This window comes from Anabas testudineus, chromosome 1 (genome assembly GCF_900324465.2).
Source record: "Anabas testudineus chromosome 1, fAnaTes1.2, whole genome shotgun sequence".
NCBI lineage: Eukaryota > Metazoa > Chordata > Actinopteri > Anabantiformes > Anabantidae > Anabas > Anabas testudineus.
In genome coordinates, this window is record NC_046610.1 from 4,848,920 (window position 1) to 4,875,065 (window position 26,146).

Consider the following 26,146-nt stretch of genomic DNA (forward strand, 5'->3'; position numbering starts at 1 on the left):
ATGGCTTTTCGTCACACGTGTGTCAACGTTTAACTTCTTGTTTTTTTAACCACACAGTTGAGAAATTGTAGGTTTATGTTCTATCAGAGTTTTATGACCAAGAAGCAAATGTACTGTGTGAATAGCTGATGAAGTCTCTGTCTAATTCTGAAACAGTGTTGTGAGAGATTTGTTTAATGTTGACCTTTGACCTTTCTCTGATCCAAGTTCAATCTGTTAAACTGCACACATGTCCTCTATATAAACCTAAATTTAAATACACTGGATGTCACAGAGGTCAGGATGGCCCTAATCATACAAATACTACAGTACTTTACTGTACTCATGCCCAGAGCATGTCGGACACATTTAATACAAAGCACAAACCTATGTTGAGATCAGTATCTCTAAGGCCGTCCCATTTGTGCATGTGTGTTCATCATCTTTGCACCTGGTTGTGTCCAGATAAACCTCCTCAGGTGGTGTTGAGCTCTGTGGATGTTTTCTAAACCTCCAACCCTCTGCAACAAAGGAGCTGAGCAAGATGCTGCAGGACTGTGTGAGTGAAGCTACAACACCTGCTTCAATCAGACACTTTGTGCTGTTGTTAAATAAGTGGCTGCTGGACTCTAACTTCCAAAGTCACATTTTCTTTCTTATGTCACTTCCTGTCTGGTTGCTGTTCAGGTACAGAGCCCCGTGTTCACCCTGGCTCTGCTCTACAGTCACTTCCTAATGCCATGTTTGAACCACCTGCACTCTCCACTCTCCTGAACTCTAATCATGGATTTCTTTCACCTGTGTTTCCCTCTCCTTTAAAAACTCCTCTCAGTCCTCTGTTTGGTGCCAGATTGTTGTTTATGGATTGTTGCACATAGACGGCCGCACCTGTTGTAATTCCTTATTAATAGTTTGTCCCAATAACTCCTTAAAAAGCCTCCAGTTAATCCAAAATGCTGCAGCCAGAGTTCTGACTGGAATTAGTAAGAGAGATCATATTTCTCCTACATTAGCTCCTCTCCATTGGCTCCCTGTAAAATCTAGAATATAATTTAAAATTCTTCTCCTCACTTATAAATCCCTTAATAATCAGGCTCCATCTTATCTTAAAGAACTCATAGTTCCATATCTTCCAAGCAGAACTCTACGTTCTCAGGCTGCAGGTTTACTTGTGGTTCCTAGAGTTTCCAAATGTAGAATGGGAGGCAGAGCCTTTAGCTACCAAGCCCCTCTCCTGTGGAACCAGCTCCCAGTTCAGGTTCGGGAGGCAGACACCCTCTCTACATTTAAGACTAGACTTAAAACTTTCCTTTTTTATAAAGCTTATAGTTAGAGATGGATCAGGTGACTCTGAACCATCTCTTAGTTATGCTGATAGAGGTTAGTCTGCTGGGGGACCTCTACTGATAAACTGAGCTCCTATCCTCTCTCCTTTCTCCTCTATCCATTCAAATTCTACCATTACATGTCATTAACTTTGTGTCTTCTCTCTCCTGTAGTTGTGTTTCCTCCTCTCTGTACTTTTCTGCAGGTATCCTTGACCTGGAGCTTTTACCTCCAGAATCCAGTTGACCTGCCCAATGTTCTTGCTGTTTGTTGTAGTTTTTTGTTGCCTGCTGTTCTTTTCGCTCTTCTCTTTCCACTCACCCCAACTGGGTCAATATTTATAGCCTATTGTGAATTGACAGCAAGTATACGACACAACTATCACTTCCCCCACCCCTTAGAGAGAGGCGAGGAATTGTACAGATTGATGGCCACAGGTAGAAAGGACCTCCTGTGGCGCTCTGTGGAGCATCTAATGTTAATAAGTCTTTGGCTGAACGTGCTCCTCTGTCCAACCAACAAACTGTGCAGTGGGTGGGAGGAATTGACCAGCATTGAGAGGAGTTTGGACAGCATCCTCCTCTCAGCTACAACATGTAGAGGGTCCAGCTCCACCCAAGAACAGAGCCAGCCCTCCTAATCAGTTTGTTTAGTCTGTTAGTGTCTGGCACCTTCATGTTGCCGCCCCAGCAGACCACAGCATAAAAGATGACACTGGCCACCACAGACTCATAAAACATCCTCAGCATGGTGCTACAGACGTTGAAGTCCTAAGTCTCCTCAGAAAGTACATCCGGCTCTGAGCCTTTCTGTACAGTGCTGATGAGTTTTTAGTCCAGTCCAGTTTGTTGTCCAAGTACACTCCCAGGTATTTGTACTCGGACACAACCTCCACCTCCTCCCTGTATAGAGAGAGGGATGACAGGACTCCCAGATTTCCTGAGGTCCATCACCAGCTCCTTTGTTTTATTGATGTTGAGTAGCAGATGGTTGAGTCTACACAGTCAACAAAACTGTCCACCACTCCACGGTACTCTGTGACATGAACTTCTGAAGATGACAGGACACTTCATTCCCTCATTCCTTCAAAATGTGTCGAAGCTTTGTATTGGCTATTTATTTGAGTCTTTCAGTGTTTGTCAATGGCTCATGGTGTTTCAATGCATTCTGAGCCAGTGACAGCTTGACAGACTTTACAGATTTTTGTGGTTTGGTGCCATACCAGCTATATAAGATGCCTCATTATGCTTCAAAAAGGGGTTGTGAAGAGACAGAGATTTGGAGAGTGAAAGTATTCTGGCAAGTTTCATGGAAAGTACCATCAACAAGTGAAGTTCTGAAGTTTGGAATCATTTTGATCTCATACCACTAAATAAGGTATAATACAGTTTATGGCATAAATTTTATGTTGCCATAATTGAATTGTATTTTTCATTTTTAAATGGGTCTCAAAATTACAATTGCTTGTAGGTGTGGTGTTTGTTCTGCACACAAGAGTTGTCTTTACAGCCACAATATATCATCTATGCTGCAACACTTGCGTGCCATGCATGAGCCGACTAAAGCCTGCGACAGTAGAAAAATTTATATTTCTCAATAAAAACCTGTGAAGACAACTAACTTGTCTGCTTCTGTAAATAACCATTTAAAATCAACCATGCAAGTCCTCACATGACGAACCATTATCTTTAGAGGTTTTCCGTAAAAACACTTCACACAAAAAAAGATAAAATGTTTTTGAGTTCAAACACTGATCATTTGCAAAGTAGGAATGATCTCTAATCCTGTTAGGGAGTCTAAAGGTCAAAGCTTTAAATAAACCCTTAACCACCATTTAACCCACAGACTTTTCTGAACTTTTATTGCTGTCATGGGATTGAAACAGTGCTTCAGTCGTGCCCTTTAGAGGTTGCTATGGCTTCAGTTGTCCACCAGATGTCACCGTCACTGAAGTCTTGAACATTTTTCGACACAATTGTTAGGAAACCCTCAGAGCTTCATGAGGCTTCATTTGCCCACCACTAATTTTCAGTCTGTATGTTAGTTTGTATTTTACCTGTGTCAGAGCAGTGGATTTTGTTGTCACTCTGTTTGTTCATACTTGTTACTTCATTTACCACAAAGTCACTTTGTTTTCACACTAAATCTGGTGTGTGTTTTTAAAGGGCACGACAGCTTTCAGCAACACATTCAATATCATCACACTGATTGGACTGAAGGTTGGTTCACTCCTGGTTAGCTCTTGGAGAAGTCATTAGGCTAGGGGTTCACACACTTGTTCCACCCTGCACTGCGAATGTTTACATGTTATGTTCAATAAAAACATGAAAACATATAATGTTTGTATGTATTTGTATTATTTTAAGCAGACTGTGTTTTTCCATTGTTACTTAGATGAAGATCAGAGCACATTTTATGACAAATTATTGCAGAAAACCATGAAATTTCAAAAGGTTCACAAAGTTTTTCTTGCTACTGTGTATATATATATATATATATATTTTTTTTTTTTGTTGGACTGTGGCTCAATCTACTAGCAAAACTCTCTTCTATGTAACAGCCAAGTCCTGCGTGCTCGTTTATGAAAGAATAGGAGGAGATGTTTTGTTCTCAAGTTATCAGTTTATTTAACAATCAATTAATATAGCAAATGAATATTAGGAAAAATGAATAAAGCATACAGAGCTCTGGGTCTAGATCTTCCTATCCCTGATAAACAACAAGGTGTCTCAGTTCAAGTCTGACTGACTATCTGTCCCTGAACCAGTCCTTTTATACAAAAAAGTGTTTGCATAGACATTTGCACAATCTTCATCCTGGTTGGTCCACAGATCTGACTCCCTCGACTGTCTCATCCACTGTAGCGTTATCTGGCTCTGTGACCTTCACCATCATCCGTCATTGGTCCAACTGCTGCTCTCCCATCCGTTGTTATCAGATTCCATGTAGCTGTAGTCTTTCATCCTCAGCTGCCAGTTCCTGTGATAGAAACCACAATACAAAAGACACCTTGTTCCTAGGCCCCTCAGGACCATGTCACTCCCCTGTCTTGTAGCTTAATTGTAACCATCCCTCTCGTAACATTCATCAGATGCTTATCAGTTGTTTTCCACATGGTGGTTGTCTCTGCCCATCTCCATTGATGTGTCCTAAGTGCTTCTCCATCAACTCCACTGTAAATAATGGTTAGCAGTAAATCATACTTGTGCATACTACTCTTGTCTTAATAAAGTATGCTATTCAACTGTTAATGCTAGATGAGTTCAAATAAAAGTGTATAAATGATAGATATATATTTAAATAATGACATAATAGTTAATAAGGTAAAAATAATTTCATATGTTTCACATTTACCGTCCACATGGATCACATGCATCATGCCCAGTTAGCTAGCTATCTAGCGTTTTCTGACAAAACTAACATCTATTGTAAAGGATATATTGTGTTTTTACAAATTTCATATATTGTAAAAATATATTAAATATATAAATATTTATAGGATTATGTTCATGTCTCACAAGGACGAGAACATAATGAGCTATGATACGGTTAATAAAGGTTGAGGTTTAAACCTCTTGAAAGTGTTAATGAAGTGTTAATTAAGTGTTGACATGAAACAGTAATCTAAGTACTTTTATTTGATTTAGGAGAAAGTAGCGTTAAGGAAGCTAATGCTAATGTAGCTTCTTCTGTTGCTCAGCAACAAAAATGGAAATTGGCTTAGCATTAGCTAGTAGCTAACAGTGCTACTTCCCTAAAATATACTTATAAAATACTGATGTTGATAACTTCAGTAGCGGAGCTCGACAGATTACAGTAATTAGAAACTAAAGTAACGTTGTAATTACTTTAATAGTTTGTACACTATAACTGGAGAAGCCACTAGTTAATTTGTCTTTGTGATAGAGGACTCTTTAGCTTTAGGTAACTTTAGTCCTTTAATGTAAACTCAACAGAGAATTAATGTAAATAAACATAATTCAGGTTGTGCTGGAAGTATTTGTGAGATTTGTTGTTATCCAAACATGGAAATTATCAGAAGTTTTAAGCACCACAGTTAACAAAACATTCAAACTACCACAAGTAATGTCTTGTAATAATCATGACAAATAAGCTATATATTATAATATAATACAGTAGATCTCTTAAATACAGACAGAGTCAGTTGAACTAACCAGAAGTAGTTAATTCGATCTTAGGTGGACAACAGCATAGGGGGTGTGCTGCTGTTCTTGGAGCTGATGGTGCTGGATGTTGGAGTATGGAGGATCATTGTGGTTCTCTGAGAAGTAGACTGTGCTGTAGTGAAGATCAACAGGGTCTTGATCTTGTTCGTCCTCAGGAACAGGGTTGAGCTGATTAAAAATAAGAAGAACAACAGATTATTAGGAAGAACTCAGCTGATAATGATTTTTAAATAGCCTGTGATTTTATGACACACTGTTGTTACACATCATCATTTAACAACAGGACTTACATTCTTCGACTGTACCGAAGAATGTAAGAAGAACTGTTATTGATGTTTTGCTTAAACACAAAACATGGGTCAGAGACGGGGGAAATTCTGTTATGGTGGGACAGAAAGGAGAGGTTTGTGTGATGTTTTTCTATCTAAAGTGAAGCATGACTCTAAAACAATCTTACCTCCTCCATATTTTCTGATTGCTCAGCTCCAGGAGACTGACGGGAAGTCCTCTTACTTCTGCTTAATAAAATCAAAAATAAAACTAAGAGTATAATTGAATGTCACTGTTCTTAAAACAAAGCACAAGTGTTGCTCACCTAATCCAGCAGAAGACAGTGAGAAGTATTATAACCAGGAGAACAGCTGCAACTCCTGCAGCTACTGGTGCAGATCTTGAAATCCTTTGGACAGTCAGAGTCTTCTCAGTTGATTTTTTGTTTTGGTTGGTTTTAACACTACAGGAGTAGTTTCCTGCATGCTGACTGCTGACTGGGTGTAGAACCAGGTGTTTGTTTTGGTTCTCTGGCAGGGTCAGAGGTCGGCCGTTCAAAGACCAAATGTAGTTTGTGTTGTGAGTCAGAGGACAGATGGTTCTGCAGGTCAGTGTGACTCTGTCGCCCTCTGTCACCACCAGAGAAGGATTAAACTTCACTACCAGGTCTGAAAGGTCAGTAAATGTAGGATAGTTATACTGTACAAGTTCTCATTAAACAAGAAAACAACAGATATCAGCAAAACGGACCTTCTACCATTTAACTATGTTTCTTAGTTTAGTTTAGGCAAAGAAAATTTTCATGCTTAAACAATTTTTTTGTTGTTGTTTTTTGAGTGTTTAATTAACATGGTTCGTATCACCTGTCCTCATCTTAATAAAACAACGAAAAGATCTAAATCATGTCTTTGTATATTTCTAATTTAGCCAAAGTTGCTAAATTTAATTTGCTCACTGAAATAATATTCATGTCATATTCACCTGCACAAATATCCACATGTTTAATTAAAATTCTTACCTGTAACAACAAGAGTCACTCCAGGATAATCAAACCTTATCTCTTCTTCATCATTTGTTTGGACTCTGAATATGTATTCTGCTGAGTCGTTCTTCTTCAGCTGTTTGATTATCAGGTTGTGGTGATTCTTGTTGTCACTGAACTCTACTCGACGTTCAGCCTCTGTCAGTTTTTCAGCTTCCTGCTTCTCACCTCTCTTTATTTTATACCAAAATTTAAACTTGTTGTCAGGATGTGAGTATTGACTTGAAATATTTATTGAAGAACTTTGCAGAGCACAGATTCTCCTGTTGACATAATTCACAGTCGAGCAGTTCTTATCCTCAACACCTGAAACAAAGAGGAAAGACTGATTTCAAAAGTGCTGTTCAGTGGCTACTGGATTTGGTTTAAGTTCTTCTGGATGTGAGGTGAAACGTCTTTAAGAAAGAAAGTCCAGTTGCCATGAACAGACATTTTAGTATAACATTGACCTGGATGATTGAGAATCTTCTTAGGCCAGATTGACAGTAGTTTTAAACTTTCAAAGGTACGTGGTGTAAAAAATAAGCAGAAGGACACACAAGGAGTATTTTGTAAAACCTTATCAACAACTAACAATCTAAAATGTGCCTAATATGACAGTCGACAAAACTTAAAAGACAATGAAATGGATTTATATTTAAGAAATAATGTCTAATGTGTTGTTATGATTAATTGTATTGTAGTCCTCTAACTCACATATTGTTTACTATATATATATAGTAAACAATATGTGAGTCATTGATTAACAGCATGTATCAGTGTCCCTAAAAAGAAAAAAAAACCTATAAATTTGATAAATAACATTAGTGAAAACAGCCTAACGATAAAAATCAAGTTAAATCAACATCTGTAGTTTTCAACCAAACAATCATCAAACTTATTTACAGCTGTTCATACTTACAAACTTCAGCAGAAAGCAAATTCTCATGGTCTTTTACGCCACAAGATAAGATATCAGGAGAGGAGCTGGGATGTTTAGCCTGTGGTTTATTCTCCTGTTTTCTGTTCCTGTACCATATGAAGACAGTTTGAGGGTCAGTCACAGGACAGCTGCTGTCACAGGTCAGATTGACGTGGCCGGATGCTGAAGGAGTCTTTTGAACCTTTACTTCTGTTGGGAGATGATAAAAACTTCAGCTCATCTGTAGCATGTTGACTTACATATGTTACACGTACTGATCACACTGTTAAAAACACTTTGATTCATAGGTCAGAATGTGTAGAAGTAAAGTTACTGAACAAAGTACAAATTAGAAATTACACATACTGTTAAATTAAGACATCCACTGTGAAATGTTCTATCAGGACAGGAGTGTGTTTGTGTGTAATTAGATAATAACTGAACCTCTGGGATACGTGATGGAGCAGGAGTCGTCCTCTGATTTCTTCTGATGTGAACACATTGTCCCTTTAGCATAGGTCACTTTAAAGCAGGTTGATGTGACAGAATCTGGACAAAAATCAATCAAAAAACTCAGAATTAGTGTTGATCAATTAATCACTGAATTTAATAAACTTTATCATTTAACCCTTTATTGAGTTCTTACTGAAATACTTGAACCCTGGACCATTATATTATTGTTATTTCTGGTACTTGTAACAAATATCACACGTATATCTAAATCAATTGAAACCAGTCAAACCCTGAAACACTAGAACAATTTTTGGTAACTCAAACTGCTCAAAATGACCAGTGTCAGACATCATAGTACAGCCTTCTTATTCAAACAGCAGGCTGCTGTGGTGACAATTAAAATGACACAGAAGTTACCAAATATGATTCTCTGTCTGTTAAGGTTTAAGGCTCCAGTGCCTGAACGATAAAACTATTTCCTGTTTAGTTTCATGACGTACAGCTGCATGTCTTTACTCACCCACTGAGACTTCAGGGGATCTGAGGTCCCTGTAACCTTTGCTACCACAGGAGTATTTGACTGTTTGATCACTGCTGACCAGCTCCTGGTACCAGGGAGATGGGTCAATATAGAGAAACTTTCCATTCCTGAACCAGGAGTAAGATTTCAGAGGACAGCTGGTTCTACACATCAGTGTTACTGTCTGATCCTCTGCTGTGGGAAATACCCTGACCTGCAGGTCTGAGATGACATTGAATATAAAGAACATATCCATTTATATCACATGTTCTTAAATTAAATAATATGTCAGAGCCACTGTACCTGTAACTTGGAGCTTAGTCCCATTTGTCCTGCACGTTTGTGGCTCATCTGTTTTCTGACTGCAGCAGTAAAACTTGTCATCACCCTCTCTCAGTTCATTGATTGTTAGATTGAAGTTATTCTCTTCAGATATCTTGTATTTGTCTTTTCTCTCTGCAGTGATCTCTGTCACAGGTCCAGTCCTGTTTACAGTGTACCATTTCATGCTTGTAGTGGGTTTTTTGTCTGAGCAGTTCAGCTCCACTGATGAACCTTTTAAGGCACAGACAGTTTTCTGTTGCCCCTGAACCACTTTAACACAAGAATTTGATATTTTTGTCAATATCATTGTAGAAAATCTTTAACCACCTGAGAAAAGATAAAGAGTAATTCCTACCTGAGATGCAGAGGATAAAACACACACACACACACCCAACGTCTACCAGCAACATGGTTGTAGTTTTCATCTTCTAATCAGAAAGTCGATTGTATGATTTCCCAAATGTTTTTATCACAGCTGCTGTTTTTATGAAATCTCATAAAACATCAAAAAGACAAAATGCTAAAAATCACCAGGAGTCTTCTTACAGAGTTAAAGACTGAAGACAGAATGAACCACTGGTGAAGTGAAGGCGGCTGAAACTTAACATTCAGTTTTCACTTCCTTCCTTAGTTTGGTACTTCTAGTAAATAGTCCGTGTGGTACTCTGTGACATCATGTTTTAAACATGGCACATTGCAACCGTTTTCTTCTCACTGTGTATTTTTGTACAGTTACTGATGATTTCAACGGGCTTTTCGTCACACGTGTCAACGTTCAGCCAAAAATTGTAGGTTTATGTTCAGAGTTTATGACCAAGAAGCAAATGTACTGTGTGAATAGCTGATAAAGTCTCTCTCTAATTCTGAAACAGTGTTGTGAGAGATGTGTTTAATGTTGACCTTCCTCTGGTCCAAGTTCAATCTGTTAAACTGCACACATGTCTTCTACATACATCCAGAGTATAATCCACTGGATGTCACAGAGGTCAGGATGGCCCTAACTCATACAAATACTGCAGTACTTTACTGTACTCATGCCCAGAGCATGTCGGACACATTTAATACAAAGCACAAACCTATGTTGAGATCAGTGTCTCTAAGGCCGTCCCATTTGTGCATGTGTATCTCATCTGTGCACCTGGTCGCGTCCAGATAAACCTCCTCAGGTGGTGTTGAGCTCTGTGGATGTTTTCTAAACCTCCAACCCTCTGCAACAAAGGAGCTGAGCAAGATGCTGCAGGACTGTGTGAGTGCAGCTACAACACCTGCTTCAATCAGACACTTTGTGCTGTTGTTAAATCAGTGACTGCTGGACTCTAACTTCCAAAGTCACATTTTCTTTCTTATGTCACTTCCTGTCTGGTTGCTGTTCAGGTACAGAGCCCTGTGTTCACCCTGGCTCTGCTCTACAGCCACTTCCTAATGTCCATGTTTAGACCACCTGCACTCTCCACTCTCCTGAACCCTAATCATGGACTTGTTTCACCTGCGTTTCTCTCTCCTTTAAAAACTCCTCTCAGTCCTCTGTTTGGTGCCAGATTGTTGTTTATAGATTGTTGCACATAGACGGTCGCACCTGTTTAGTTTTGCACACAATCACTTAAACTTTATGTTACATTCTGGACCTTTTCTTAGTTCACTGGATTTTGTCCCCTGCTTGTGATTTGTATACCTGCCATTTGCAGTGGTTTTCAGTTGGCACTTTGTTTTCACATTAAGTCTACGTTCTTGTAGTGTTCACTTGTTTTCCCCACCTAGTCTGGTTTCCTGTGTCCTTTTTTTGAGACTGGGTTGAAATAAAATTCCTTTTCGTTTGTTATACCCGTGTCCCGCTCAGCAGTTGTTGTGTCCTCTTTTTGAAGCCGTTTTAGTTTTGTTCATATTTTGGACATGATAATCTGTCTCTTCCAGAATGTGTTGCTTTGTGTCTTTAATTCTACAGGATGTCTCCCACTCTTAGCTGTGATGTAGACAGAGCCCGAGCATGGTGTGAAATGACCGACACACTCCACCACAGGTCAGTTCTTCCGTTGTCATGCTGCTAATTGTGGTTCCTGTTTCCTACTCTGTATTTAACTCAAACATTTTCATCCTTTTTTGGTAATAGGGTCATACATTTCTCTTCATGACTTCATTACAAATATATTTTTATCTTTCATATTTTTCCTTTTCTGTTGTTTCAAAATGCAGTGTTCACTGACACAGGCCAGACAGAAACAGCAGATTAACAAATGTTTAGGTGGTGAATCTTTATATACAGTCCAGCATTAGTCACTGTGACATTTAAAAGTGAAAATCATTTGTTGGAACCACAGAAGAGCAGTAAAATGTGTTTTACTGCTCTTCTGTGAAATAAACTCACCAGGCTGGAGGAGATTTAAGTAAAAGACCCTGTAAGTGCTTTAGGGAGAGTTACACACCCAGTTTGCTGAAATATTGAAATTTCTGTTCACCCAGAATATTATTGGTGACATATTTGTGTTACTGTCTATAAATACTTGACTTTGCTTGAAAGTTAAAGAAACAGATGATCCACTCATGCAATAGAAACTGGAGGCAACAAATACTTTACTTTATTATTTGTGTCTTTATGAAATACTGTAAATATGTGTTAATATTCACAGAAGGTGTTCCCATGACTTATTTCTAGCTTGAATCTACTATTTTCTTGCCAATAAATAAGGCTAGAAGATAAATTAATCAAACAAATAACATGGACAATGCTGATTAGAACTGGGGAAAAAAAAATTTACATTCAGTGAACGGAGTGGGAGTTTGGTTCAGCTGATCAGTGGGGAGAAGTTTGCAGCGAAAGATCTTTTCAGCTGAGCAGATGATGCACAGCAGCCTCTGAGTGTCCTGTGTGGTTCCTGTACTGTACCAGACAGTAATGGCTGTTGCGAGGATAAACTCCATAACATCCCAAAACCAGAGTTTCTGTAACGTTATAAATTCTGGGTTATATTTTTGTATGATTAGACACATTTAAGTCAGAACAATGTAACATTGCGACAGCCCTGTTATGATCCAAAGTTACCAAAATCCTTAAAATGATGTCAACGTACCACGAGAAACCTGTGTTTATCTAGAAGAGACTGACTCGATGGTGGAGTAGAGATCCTCTGTGTGGTTCCTGGAGAAGTGGAGTCGGCTGTAGTGATCGTTCAGCTCTGTTGGTTGAGTTGAGATGGTTTCATACATGGAACCAGAGTTAAACTGTGGAGACAAGAAACAGCAAACAACAGTCTAAAAATGTATTTTATTCATCAGTTTAATGAGAACAGAATAAAACTAAACCTCCAACAAGGTTTTAGAAACATTATATTGTGTTGGTCTATTCTGCAAATGTTTGATGGTGAAAACAGTTTTCATGCATTTAGTTTTATCCCAGAGATTAAAGAAGTAACATACTGGTTGATTTAAACTGGAGTCGACATTACTATTTAATTATGGAAATTATTGACTGGAACATATTTAACATGACAACATACTGTATAACAACAGTATATCTTAATCTTAGTTTATTGTAATATATGTGACCTCATTGTTTTTAGTTAACAAAACCCTGAGAGAAATTCCAGAAGTGTTTAGCATGAACATGAACAGCTAAAGCAGGTGAATAAAGTTATTAGTTTATAAGATTATGATTTATGTGAAACAGAAAAATGTTGTTTACCTGATTCATGTTTTCTGATGTTTCAGTTTCTGGAGATTGACTCAAAGCCTTTTTTCTTCTGATTGATAAAATGAATGAATATAGAAATGAGTAACAGATTTTAAAATAGGTTTGGAACATTGTTGGTTTGTTGAATCTGTGTTTCTCACCTAATCCAGCAGAAGACGGGTATTATAACCAGGAGAACAGCTCCAACTCCTGCAGCTACTGGTGCAGATCTTGAAATCCTTTGGACAGTCAGAGTCTTCTCAGTTGATTTTTTGTTTTGGTTGGTTTTAACACTACAGGAGTAGTTTCCTGCATGCTGACTGCTGACTGGGTGTAGAACCAGGTGTTTGTTTTGGTTTTCTGGCAGGGTCAGAGGTCGGCCGTTCAAAGACCATATGTAGTTTGTGTTGTGAGTCAGAGGACAGATGGTTCTGCAGGTCAGTGTGACTCTGTCGCCCTCTGTCACCACCAGAGAAGGATTAAACTTCACTACCAGGTCTGAAAGGTCAGTAAATGTAGGATAGTTATACTGTACAAGTTCTCATTAAACAAGAAGATTGTTGTTTGTTATTTGTTTGTTAATGTCGTCTAAAAAAACAGATATCAACAAAGCTGACCTTCTACCTTTTAACTATGGCTCTTAGTTTAGTTTAGGCAAAGATAATTTTCCCAATAACTCCTTAATATCCCTCCAGTTAATCCAAAATGCTGCAGCCAGAGTTCTGACTGGAATTATCAAGAGATCATATTTCTCCTGCATTAGATTGTGTTAAAACTTTCTCCGTTCATATAAAACACTTAATAATCAGGCTCCATCTTATCTTAAAGACCTTATAGTTCCATATCTTCCAAGCAGAACTCTTTGTTCTGCAGGTTTACTTGTGGTTCCTAGAGTTTCCAAATGTAGAATGGGAGGAAGAGCCTTTAGCTACCAAGCTCCTCTCCTCTCTCTACTTATATGCCACAATTGTATGATATTAACTTTGTCTTTACTCTTTCCTGTAGTTGTGTTTCCTTCTCTCTGTATTTTTCTGCAGGTGTCCTTGGCCTTGGTGCTGTATATCACCAGAGTGCAGTTACTGATTCTACCGACCTGTCCAGTGTTTTTGCTGCCTTTTAGTTGTTTTTTGTTACCTGCTGTTCTTTTCTCTCTTCTCTTTCCACTCACCCCTACTGGTCGAGGCAGATGGCCGCCCACCCTGTTCAAGTGGGGTTGTTGGGTTTTCTATATAATTCTGTACGGTTAGATTTCGTAAGGTCCTAAACCTTACACTTATTGTGATTTGGTGTTATCTAGGTAAATAAAATTTAACTGAATTGACTGTTTGTAGTAGATGGGACATGAACTGTGAGTGTTTAACTCAGATGGTTCGCATCACCTGTCCTCACCTTAATGAACAAGAGACAAATCTAAATTATGTCTTTGTCTTTGCTAAAACTAGAAATACACACGTACAAAGTTGCTAAATTAAATTTTGCTCACATAATTAATATTCATGAACATATTCACCTGCACAAATATCCACATGTTTAATTAAAATTCTTACCTGTAACAACAAGAGTCACTCCAGGAGAATCAAACCTTATCTCTTCTTCATCATTAGTTTGGACTCTGAATATGTATTCTGCTGAGTCGTTCTTCTTCAGCTGTTTGATTATCAGGTTGTGGTGATTCTTGTTGTCACTGAACTCTACTCGACGTTCAGCCTCTGTCAGTTTTTCAGCTTCCTGCTTCTCACCTCTCTTTATTTTATACCAAACTTTAAACTTTGGTTGTTTGTTGTCAGGATGTGAGTATTGACTTGAAATGTTTATTGAAGAACTTTGCAGAGCACAGATTCTCCTGTTGACATAATTCACAGTCGAGCACTTTTTATCTGCAACACCTGAAACAAAGAGGAAAGACTGGTTTCAAAAGTGCTGTTCAGTGGCTACTGGATTTGCTTTAAGATCTTCTGGATGTGAGGTGAAACCTCTTCAAGAAAGCAAGTCCAGGTATCATGAACAGAAAAAGACTTGAATGGATTTATAGTCAAGCAATAATGTATAATGTGTTGTTATGATTAATTGTATTGTAGTTTTAAGAACAATCCAGGTTTTTAGTGTATTTTTTATTTTTACATGCCAAACAAGTTACCAGAAGGTGTTCAAAAAAATAGCAGTGTTTGCCATTGACTGTACAAACTCAAAACTATTTTGTACAAACGTTTTTGTTTCTAGGATTTAACAGTCCTGTGAATCACTAAACTAATATTTAGTTGTATGACCACAGTTTTTTATAACTGCTTCACATCTGTGTGGCATGGAGTCAACCAACTTGGCACCTTTCAGCTGGTTTTCCACTCCATAATTCTTTAACAACATTCCACAATTCATCTACATTTCTTGGTTTTGCTTCAGAAACAGCTTTTTCGATATCACCCCACAAGTTCTCGGTTGGATTAAGATCCGGGGATTGGGCTGGCTACTCCATTAATTTTGTTAGTTTGGAACCAAGACTTTGCTCATTTACTAGTGTGTGTAAAAAGTTCGTCCCATTTCTCTTTAGGTCAGTTGATGTTTTCTTTGGCAAATTGTAACTTCTGCACATGCCTAGTTTTAACATAGGTACTTGGGGGATTCTTGAAAATAGATTAGCTTCACACAGTCTTCTAACTGTCACAGTACTTACAGGTAACTCCAGACTGTCTTTGATTATCCTGGAGCTGATCATTGGCTGAGCCATTCTGGTTATTCTTCGATCCATTTTGATGGTTGTCTTCCATTTTCTTCCACGTCTCTCTTGGGTTTTTTTGCACCTCTTTATAGGTTTTACCCTCTCCAATCAACTTTTTAATCAAGTTCTTCTGAACAGTGTCTTGAACGACCCATTTTCCAGGCTTTTAAATGCATGTTCAACAAGTGCTGGCTTCATCCTTAAAGAGGGGCCACCTGATTCACACCTGTTTTTTCACAAAATTGATGACCTCACTGATTGAATGCCATACTACTATTTTTTTTAACCCTCCCTTTCAACTAACCTAATTGCCCAATTTCACAGCCTTGAGAGCATGCATGTCATGAATGCTGGGTCTTGTTTGTTTTCTGAGAATCTACTGCACCTACTGGTAACTTGTTGCCATGTAGCAATGAAAAATATACTAAAAACCTGGATTATTCTGGTTGGTCACATTGTACTGCTATTATTCTGAACATAACAGTATATATGTAATATAATAATATATATATATATAGTAAACATTGTGTGAGTCATATGAATTAACAGCATGCATCAGTGTCCCTGACAACACTGACTGAAAAACTATAAATTTGATAAATAACATTAGTGAATACAGCCTAACGATAAAAATCAAGTTGAGTCAACATCTGTAGTTTTTAACCAAACAATCATCAAACTTATTTACAGCTGTTCATACTCACAAACTTCAGCAGAAATCAAATTCTCATGGTCTTTTACAGCACATGAGAAGATATCAGGAGAGGAGCTGGGATGTTTAGCCTGTGGTTTATTCTCCTGTTTTCCGTTCTTGTACCATATGAAGACAGTTTGAGGGTCAGTCAGAGGACAGCTGCTGTTACAGGTCAGATTGACGTGGCCGGATGCTGAAGGAGTCTTTTGAACCTTTACTTCTGTTGGGAGATGATAAAAACTTCAGCTCATCTGTAGCATGTTGACTTACATATGTTACACGTACTGATCACACTGTTAAAAACACTTTGATTCATAGGTCAGAATGAGTAGAAGTAAAGTTACTGAACAAAGTACGAATTAGAAATTACACATACTGTTAAATTAAGACATCCACTGTGAAATGTTCTATCAGGACAGGAGTGTGTTTGTGTATAATTAGATAAAAACTGAACCTCTGGGATACGTGATGGAGCAGGAGTCGTCCTCTGATTTCTTCTGATGTGAACACATTGTTCCTTTAGCATAGGTCACTTTAAAGCAGGTTGATGTGACAGAATCTGGACAAAATCAATCATAAAACTCAGAATTAGTGTTGATCAATTAATGACTGAATTTAATAAACTTTATCATTTAACCCTTTATTGAGCTCTTACTGAAATACTTGAACCCTGGACCATTATATTATTGTTATTACTGGTACTTGTAACAAATATCACACATATATCAAAATCTGGTAAAGTCCAATTTAAACCAGTCAAACCCTGAAACGCTTGTTGAATAACTCATTAATAGCTTTAACAGCTGTCTAGAACAATTTTGTTTTGTTTTGGTTTTGGTAACTTAAAATGACCAGTGTCAGACATCATAGTACAGCCTTCCTATTCAAACAGCAGGCTGCTGTGCTGACAATTATAATGACACAGAAGTTACCAAATATGATTCTCTGTCTGTTAAGGTTTAAGGCTCCAGTGCCTGAACGATAAAACTATTTCCTGTTTAGTTTCATGATGTACAGCTGCATGTCTTTACTCACCCACTGAGACTTCAGGGGATCTGAGGTCCCTGTAACCTTTGATACCACAGGAGTATTTGACTGTTTGATCACTGCTGACCAGCTCCTGGTACCAGGGAGATGGGTCAATATAGAGAAACTTTCCATTCCTGAACCAGGAGTAAGATTTCAGAGGACAGCTGGTTCTACACATCAGTGTTACTGTCTGATACTTTGCTGTAGGAAATACCCTGACCTGCAGGTCTGAGATGACATTGAATATAAAGAACATATCCATTTATATCACATGTTCTTAAGTTAAACAATGTCAGAGCCACTGTACCTGTAACTTGGAGCTTAGTCCCATTTGTCCTGCACGTTTGTGGCTCATCTGTTTTCTGACTGCAGCAGTAAAACTTGTCATCACCCTCTCTCAGTTCATTGATTGTTAGATTGAAGTTATTCTCTTCAGATATCTTGTATTTGTCATTTCTCTCTGCAGTGATCTCTGTCACTGGTCCAGTCCTGTTTACAGTGTACCATTTCATGCTTGTAGTGGGTTTTTTGTCTGAGCAGTTCAGCTCCACTGATGAACCTTTTAAGGCACAGACAGTTTTCTGTTGCCCCTGAACCACTTTAACACAAGAATTTGATATTTTTGTTAATATCATTGTAGAAAATCTTTAACCACCTGAGAAAAGATAAAGAGTAATTCCTACCTGAGATGCAGAGGATAAAACCCACACACACACACCCAACGTCTACCATCAACATGGTTGTAGTCTTCACCTCCTAATCAGAAAGTCGATTGTATGATTTCCTAAATGTTTTTATCACAGCTTCTGTTTTTATGAAATCTCATAAATCATCAAAAAGACAAAATGCTAAAAATCACCAGGAGTGTTCTTACGGAGTTAAAGACTGAAGACAGAATGAACCACTGGTCATACTTAGCATTCAGCTTTCACTTCCTTCCTTCCGTGTGGTACTCTGTGACATCAGACTCTGTGCCATTGTCAAACAATGGAACGGTTTGGACGATATGCAAACTGCAGAGGGTCCAGTGAGGGTGGAAGCTGGGACTTGATGTGCCTCATGACCAGCCTCTCGAAGCACTTCATGATGATGGGTGTGAGGGTCTCTCCCTGCTCTCACAGCAGAGAGCAGGGACAGAACATATTGGCTCCTCTTGTGTTTCCCTCTCCCTACAAAACCTCTCCTAAGTCCTCTCCCCACTGTCAGATCGTTGTGTTTTCCCCACCTGCTCCTCAGCACTGTTTTCTTCTTATTTTTATTTTTCGACGTATTACTCTTGATCAACTCGGGCAAGTGGCCAATTTTTTTATGATGTTCATGTTGTTAATTCCACTGTACATTATCCTAAAAATATGTGCTGTTTTTTGAAGCTCTTAAAACTACTTTGTGAGTTAAATAGGCAGTTTATTGAATCAGATCAACAAAGAATTCTTAAAGGCACAATCTTTACTTGTGATATCATAGTTTGTACCTTGATTTACAATGGACTTATCTGTTTAATTTGGAATTCATCATAAGTAATTGTTTGCTGTAAAATCTATGCCAATCAACTTTTTGGCATATATTGCAAATATTGAACTTTGCAATAAAATGCCGTATGTTATACAGTTGCACCGTCATTATAACTGAAATAGACTGTGTCTAGGTTACAGTATATCTGTTACTTTACATAGTTTAGCTGTAAATATATTTGATTATAGCTGTTAGTTTTAAATTAAATGACCATAAACAGGTTTACAGTAAACCTGTATTTTTATAGTAATTTAATGTAAACAAAAAAAAGTTGCCATACTGTATAAAATGTATGGTTTCTTAGTAAATATACTGTAATGTGTCATACACTTTCATCCTATATTTTACTGCGAAATTCTGACAACCAAAGCTGCCAGTATTTTACTGTAAATTACACAGAATTCTTTTTACAGTGTAGACAGAGCCTGAGCATGGTGTGAAATGATCGACACACCACAGGTCAGTTCACTATAGTGCTTCCGTTCTCATGCTGCTAATTGTGGTTCATGGTTCCTGCTTCCTACTCTGTAGGTAATTCAAACTGTCTCATCCTTTTTTGGTAATAGGGTCATACATTTCTCTTCATGACTTCATTACAAATATATTTTTATCTTTCATATTTTTCCTTTTCTGCTGTTTCAAAATTCACTGACACAGGCCAGACAGAACCAGCTGGTAAACTAATGTTTAGGTGGTGAATCTCTATATACAGTCCAGCATTAGTCACTGTGACAATTAAAAGTGAAAATCATTTCTTGGGACCACAGAAGAGCAGTAAAATGTGTTTGTGGGTTAAAGCCTTAAATGCACCAGGCTGGAGGAGATTTAAGTAAAAGACCCCGTAAGTGCTTTAGGGAGAGTTACACACCCAGTTTGCTGAAATATTGAAATTTCCATTCACCCAGAATATTGTTAGTGACAAAATTCTGTTGCTGTATAAATACTTGACTTTTCATGAAAGATAAAGAAACAGATGATCCACTCATGCTATAGAAACTAGAAGCAACAAAAAATTTACTTCAGTATTTGTGTCTTGATGAAATACTGTAATTATGTGTTAATATTCACAGGTGTTCCCATGACTTGTTTCTAGCATGAATCTGTTTGCTTGACAATAAATAAGGATTTAATCAGAATGTGAATTTGTTTTAATAGCATCAGTCAGTCAGTGAACAGAGTGGGGGTCTGGTTTAGATCAGTTGTATAGTTCAGTTCAGTATGAGAGAAACTGGTTGTGGAAAGAATCTGTTCCTGTGTCTGCTGGTGGTGTCACGGTTTAAGGGAGGGGGACGAGGCAGGAATGAACTTAACAGGATTTATTAGCACAAAGTACCAAAACAAGGGAAACTAAGGGGGTGTCAACAGACACTACAAAAACAAGAACAAAAAACAAAAAACAGGCAAAACACGAGGACAAAGTAACAACAGAAAACTACCCAGATGGCGGAGAACAAAGTAACAAAACAGGAACCAAAGTACAAAACCAAAAACCACTGCTCAGAGGCAGGAAAACACTCACGGGAACAGGTAACAAAGTCCAAAGATTCAGGAGGGGAAAACAAGTCTAGAGAGTCCATGAGGGGGAAGCACAAAATCCAGAGTCCAGGGGGGGAAGCAGACAGGGCTGAGGAGGAATGAGCAGGAGCAGGCAAGGTTGGGCAACAGTCAGGGAAAGCAACAGGCAGGAACACAGGCAAGGAACCACAGGCTGGAGACAGGTTGGGGAAAACGACACTGGAAACAAGAGGGGGGGAATGACGACGATCTGACAGGGGAGGAAGGTCTGAGGAGAGTTTAAGTAGTGTGAGGGGAACACAGGTGAGTCCAATATGCCGCTGATTGGCAAGAGTAGAGGGAGAGTGAGGTGGAGTAGTGAGGGAAATCCTCAGCTTGGCCTGATGCCAGGCCGAAACCATGACAGGTGGAAGTTGTTGAGTGTCCTGTGTGGTTCCTGCACTGTACCAGACAGTAATGGCTGATGATAACAGTGTAGAACTGGATCATCACTGATCACTGCCTGTGGCAGGTTGAGTTTCTTCAGCTACATCAAAAACAGTGTTGACAAACTTTCCAGAGCCAGTGGTTCTGTAACATTATAGATTGTGGGTTATATTTTATATTATATTATAATAATAATATTATATTATATTTTATTTTATGATTAAACATATTTGTTAAGACAGAACAATGTAATATTGCTTCCTATACATGGTTCTTTGAAAAAATCTAAACATTTTTTCATTAAAGTGTATTTGAAATGATGCCCTTAACATGGAGTGAATAAAAAAAGATTATGGAGATGACAGGCTGGCAGCTCAGGGTACTACGTTAATCTCAAGCCTGAAAGACACCGACTCCAGCTCTGTGCCACCGATTACACTGAATCGGCCTTAAATGCTGTAATTTTGTTCCTGAAAGACTAAAAATCAACATTTGAATCTTGTAAACTTGCACAGTGCGGTAACACCAGTTTCCTTATAATGTTGTGCTTTTACTGAATTACAAGTGACAACCAACGTTTGTCCTGGGAAATCAGACTTTCAATTTCAATGTACAGTTCTTTCTTTAGCAGAGGTCAGATTAGAGCTGGTTGATACAGTATTTACTGTTGATCAAACAGCAGTAACAGATTTTTGAAATGCACCAAAATGAATTGTGAGGAGTGTCATCATGCAGCAGGATAATGAAAGTTCATTTTCCCTCTTGGTGCGGTTCGTTTAGTCTGGTGTGAACATGGTAATCACCAAAACAACAAGCAAGAACAGAGACCCCCAAAATGAGGTGGACTCGATCTGCATCATCTAGTGAACTCTGGTACAGTCCTCCCTTTAAGAACGCGTACCGAACCAAAACGGGACCAAAGACTATATGAATCGCATGATTTAAGGGCTCTGGGTAGTGTGTAGATTTTCATTTCCTTCGTTTTCCCACCAAACACATGCTGTCTCATTAATCAAGGACAAACGTAGAGACGTGAGGAGGTGAAGTGACACATGGACACCAGGTCTGATGACTGCAGGCGATGTAACGTAATAACAATAGTTATAGGTCATCGTGATGACCGATCTGTGTTAACATTCATAGTAAACTCATCTCTCTCCACAACAACATTCATAGTGAACTCATCTCTCTCCACAACAACATTCATATTGAACTCATCTCTCTAAAATAACATTCATAGTGAAATCATCTCTCTCCATGACACTACACCTTCTTCCTGTATTTACTTCTCTGTTCCCGCGGCAGACACATCTGACCAATGAGCGGAGAGGACGTTCTCGCGTGATTTGTCGAGAGTTATATCTGTTGAATTTTTAAGAAACTGAACCAAGAGGAAAAATAAGAAGTTTATAAAATCATCCACTGATTCGGACCAAAGCAAACGCACTAAGGTGTGAAAGCAAAAAGATTGTAGATTTTCCACAACAATTTTGTAGATATAACATGTTCCAAATCTCAGTTTACTGCTTCGCCATAGTGCACGATAATCAGGGAGCAGTGGAGTGAATGAGGAAGTGATTTTAGACAGAAAATAAAACACATGGTCTCAATCAACTAATGTGACTAAAAGCAAAATCAGGTTTTATTATAACACAAACAACAACAAAAAAGTTACATTTCAAGAGGAAACACATTAAAAGTTGCTGAGAGGTCAGACCAAGTTTCCCTGATGCACTGAATGAAAGACATTAGCTGATGTTCAAATTATACTCAATGACTTTAAATTAGAACAAAACATTCCCTTATAACATCTATAAAATCAAGTAACTATCAAGTAAGCAGCGAGGAAATTAGGGGAATGTTCAACAAAAAAAAAAAATAAAATAAAATAAAATAAAATTCAGATCATGACTGCTCTATAACAGGTGGGACTATGTCCTGCAGATGGCGCCAACATTGTACCGCCTGATCTCAAACACAGTCTGACAAACCATGTTTACACAACGTCTTTGCGGTTTGTGTGTTCAGCAATGTTTTTTTCCGCTGTTATCAGAAGTGAGTTTGTTCATGGAAAATATGTGTAAAACACCAGAGGTGAGAGGAGAGGTGCTCAAATGATCTACAGATAAGATGTGAGGCAGATGTGAAGCGTTCTAAAGTTATCAGTTCCTCAAGAGAAAGATGCAAAGATGTGTTTATATGCTCCATGCTAATCTGTAGGAGTAATCTGAAAGTAGTATTTTAACACACATGTGAAGGCAACCAAAGGGACTGTGTGGCTGTAGCTGTGTAGCCTTAAGAAAGATTGCTTCAATTTGCTAGGGAGCATGTGGGATACAAATTTACCCTGTTCCAGAGATGGGCACATTAGGGTAAGCACCCATTATGCCTAGTGCTTACTGTACAAGCCTGTGGGGCAGTGCTATGATCTGGAGTTGCTGCAGTTAGTCAGGTATAGGTTCAGCAACGTTATGTGTCCAAAGAATGAAGCCAGCTAAATATACTGAATGACCAGATTATTCCATCATTTGATTTTTTCTTCCCCGATGTCACGGGCAGAGGACAGTGTCAGGATTCATTAGTGGTTCAGGGAGCATGACACTTTACTTTCACACATGGTTTGGCCACCACAAAGTCCAGACCTTAACCCCACTGGAATCTTTGGGATGTGCTGGAGAAGACTTTGCTCAGAAGCTTATTGTGTGCCGTAATCAAAGCTAATGCTGGTCCAACGAAATATTACTACTTTTCTTCGTGGGAAATGTACATTATATGGTAGAAATGACAACATTGATTTGTTGACTGGCTTTTAAACACACACCCAGAGAAAGTTGACCCACAGTGTGTGTGATTTAAAATGATATTTCTGTCCAAGTTGTAATAGTAAGAGTTGCTCACTCAGAGGTCAGACATGTTGTCTAAAGTTAACAACAGTATAAGCAGCGTGCTCGTCTTCTCTGGGATGATGTGGTTGGACAGTGGGGCTGAATTGGAGTGTGCTGTAGTAAAGGTCATCCTGCTCCGATGGTTGAGCCGGGATGTTTTCATACACATGGCCACCGTCTAACTAATGAGGGAAGAAGACAAACATCATTAGCTGACATTATGAGATAATAATTCTCTAAACGGAAACAGGCCTTTATCTCACAGTACTGAGACATTTTAATTCTTTACAAAGAAGAACAAAAAAATATTTGTCTCTTCAATGATCACTGTCTAAACACTAGCAGCACTGTTATTGTATCTAAAGCCTAATGTAGTTGTGTGGACTGCAGTAAAACAAGTGTTACAACCTACACTGTAAACACGGGACCCATACTGCATAACTAACTGCATAACCGTGCCATTAGAAGTCTTACTGACTTTTTATTCTGACCTAACTGTTGAACAGGATCTTTGTTGAAATGTCTGTTATTTACCTGCTCTGTGTTCTCCGTTCCTTCAGCTGTAGAACAGTGACCCAAAGTCCCCTTAACTCTGTTTAGTGGAATGAATGAATGTACGTCCATGAATAGCCCATTTCAGATAACAAACTGAATGTTACTGATCTTCATGTTGCTCACCTGAACCAAATGAAGATCATGACAGGTATCATAACCAAGGCGGCGGCACCGGCTCCTACAGCTGCTGCTGCTTGGAGCTGATTCTCTGAGGTGTTGATAACATTTAGAAACTTTGGATCGGAACTGATTTTATTTTCCCCAGTCTTGGCAGAACAGGAGTAGGATCCTTCTTGGTGACTCCTGACTGCTTTTAGAACCAGCTGGTTTTGATTCTGCAGCGTTTTCAGATGTTGACCGTTCCAGTAAAACGAGTATGTTGTGTTTGGAGAAAGCTCACAGGTATTGCAGGTCAGGTTGACAGATTGGCCCTCTCTCACGATCTCAGAACTAAACTTCATTTTTATGTCTGAAAGATTGATGAGATTAGTTAGTAAATGAAAAAATATACACCCACATGTTCTTAAACCTGAACTCCTCTTACTGTTGTGATTCATGACCGGCAAATACCCTGAATGACAATATAGCTAATTTGTATTAGTATTTTAATTTTACTACATCAAACCTAAAGGCACTAAAACTGTGTTAAAGGAAATATTCTTATCCTTTTTTAAGGTAAAAAATGGTTTGTAACACAGCCACCTATCAGTTCACATTTCATGACCAGGAAATTGACAATAGTTCACTTACTTTTTTTTTGCTCATGTAAATTCATAATTACATAAATTACATTTCATCAAGTGCTAAATCCAAACTCTCAACTTTTGATTATAGCATGTGTTACTAAATCAATAATAATAAGAGGATAAATTACAAAGGTAAATCTAAAAATAGTTCTCTATTGTTAAAACAGAATAGAGGTCTGAAAGTCACGTTTGTTAGTGTTTCTGAAAACCTAACATTTGATGCATCGTTCGCCCTTGTGGTCCTTGTGATAACAACACCCTCTCCCTTTAGCACAGGTCTCGTTCCAGCAGGTTGAGGAAACAGAACCTGTACAAAATAAAACGGATTCATTGTTTTTATTAATGGACGTTTTAACAAAGCATCATAACTTTAACTTTGAGGACTTAAAGTTCAACATTCATCCTAAAAAAAACACAAGAAGACAAACTTCACCTGACAGACTACATTCACATGGTGTATACAACTGCAAAAGTACATAATACATAAATTTGTATTTATTTATTTGTAAATCTCATGAACCCATTTTTGATTCACAATATAACATAGAAAACATATTAAATGTTTAAACTGAGAAAAGGTACCAGTTATAAAAGTTAAAGTCATTTTAAAATCATTTTATTCTCTGATCATCTTTACTTTTGAGAGACTGACTCTAAAGATTTTTATACCCAGTCATGTTACTGACCTGTTGCCAATTAACATAATTAGTTCTCTAAAATATTCTACATCTTGTTGTTGCCTCTGTTCCAACCTTTTATGTATCTAAAAATGGTATGTTCATTTTAAACACTGGATATGTTTTTTTATGTTCTATTGTGAATAAAATATGGGTTCACTGCATTTAGTTTTTCTTAAATGTATAGGTGGACGCTTGTTAATGAAGATTGTCAACTTAACGTCTGACTGATCGTCAGCACAGCTGAAAACATTTATTAAAAAAAATCATACCTGACATGTATAAGATCAAACCCATAAATACGAATCCAGCTTCTGCCAGTGACATGGCTGTTTCAGTCCTTCAGCGTCTAATCAGACAGATGATTAGGAACAGGTCTTATATCGGTCTAGTCACAACATTAAATCTTAAAAAAAAAATAAACCAAAACCTCAAATGTGACTCGGAGAGGACTGTTCGTCAGTGTCAGTGACGTCAGTTGCTGGCATGCATTTCCTCTCAATTCCTTTCACGATTAATTATAATCTTTTGTAAATTAAACTGCAACAGAAGAATCAATGTTCTGCTGCAGGTAGACGTGATGTCAAGTTGTCGTCAAGACAAACTTTTTAAAACTTCTTATTTTGTCTTTCTCTCAGTTATTACTTTTTAATTTTGAAACGTTTCCTTAGCGTATTTGTTCTTTATCTTCTTCATCTGTTGTCTCGGTGAGAGCTGCAGGAAGT

At 38.1% G+C, this 26,146-nt stretch overlaps 2 protein-coding genes across 4 annotated transcripts; both read right to left on the reverse strand.

The window, feature by feature from the left end:
- Window positions 1–4,266: 4,266 nt before the first annotated feature.
- LOC113161920 lies at window positions 4,267–17,958 on the reverse strand. 3 transcript variants are annotated; one of them, XM_026359756.1, is made up of 10 exons: window positions 17,789–17,958; window positions 17,413–17,703; window positions 17,112–17,333; window positions 16,531–16,635; window positions 16,087–16,296; window positions 6,781–7,110; window positions 6,088–6,430; window positions 5,950–6,007; window positions 5,481–5,660; window positions 4,267–4,284 (listed from the first exon to the last, which is right to left on the reverse strand). In XM_026359756.1, exons 1-9 carry the CDS (start codon window positions 17,841–17,843, stop codon window positions 5,490–5,492), a joined length of 1,785 nt encoding a protein of 594 aa, XP_026215541.1. In that variant the 5' UTR covers window positions 17,844–17,958; the 3' UTR covers window positions 4,267–4,284; window positions 5,481–5,489. The 3 variants fall into 3 exon arrangements, with proteins under 3 accessions (XP_026215541.1, XP_026215540.1, XP_026215542.1); XM_026359755.1 differs by lacking the exon at window positions 4,267–4,284 and having other exon boundaries at window positions 5,353–5,660; XM_026359757.1 differs by lacking the exons at window positions 4,267–4,284; window positions 17,112–17,333 and having other exon boundaries at window positions 5,353–5,660.
- Window positions 17,959–22,403: 4,445 nt separating this feature from the next.
- On the reverse strand, window positions 22,404–25,758 carry LOC113162235 (carcinoembryonic antigen-related cell adhesion molecule 1-like). The gene is made up of 5 exons (XM_026360269.1): window positions 25,694–25,758; window positions 24,959–25,051; window positions 24,122–24,467; window positions 23,978–24,035; window positions 22,404–23,625 (listed from the first exon to the last, which is right to left on the reverse strand). The coding sequence occupies exons 1-5, from the start codon at window positions 25,746–25,748 to the stop codon at window positions 23,464–23,466; spliced, it is 714 nt and encodes a 237-aa protein (XP_026216054.1). The 5' UTR covers window positions 25,749–25,758; the 3' UTR covers window positions 22,404–23,463.
- Between the last annotated feature and the right edge of the window lie 388 nt (window positions 25,759–26,146).

Coding starts and splice junctions, on each gene's coding strand:
- LOC113161920 (XM_026359756.1), bottom strand. CDS start 17,843: ATGTTGATGGTAGACGTTGGGTGTGTGTGTGTGGGTTTTATCCTCTGC. Junction 16,297..16,530: donor CTCCATCACGTATCCCAGAG/GTTCAGTTTTTA, acceptor ATCTCCCAACAG/AAGTAAAGGTTCAAAAGACT. Junction 7,111..16,086: donor TTTGATTTCTGCTGAAGTTT/GTGAGTATGAAC, acceptor TCTTTGTTTCAG/GTGTTGAGGATAAGAACTGC.
- LOC113162235 (XM_026360269.1), bottom strand. CDS start 25,748: ATGTCACTGGCAGAAGCTGGATTCGTATTTATGGGTTTGATCTTATAC. Junction 25,052..25,693: donor TTTGATCTTATACATGTCAG/GTATGATTTTTT, acceptor TATTTTGTACAG/GTTCTGTTTCCTCAACCTGC. Junction 23,626..23,977: donor GAACGGAGAACACAGAGCAG/GTAAATAACAGA, acceptor TTCCCTCATTAG/TTAGACGGTGGCCATGTGTA.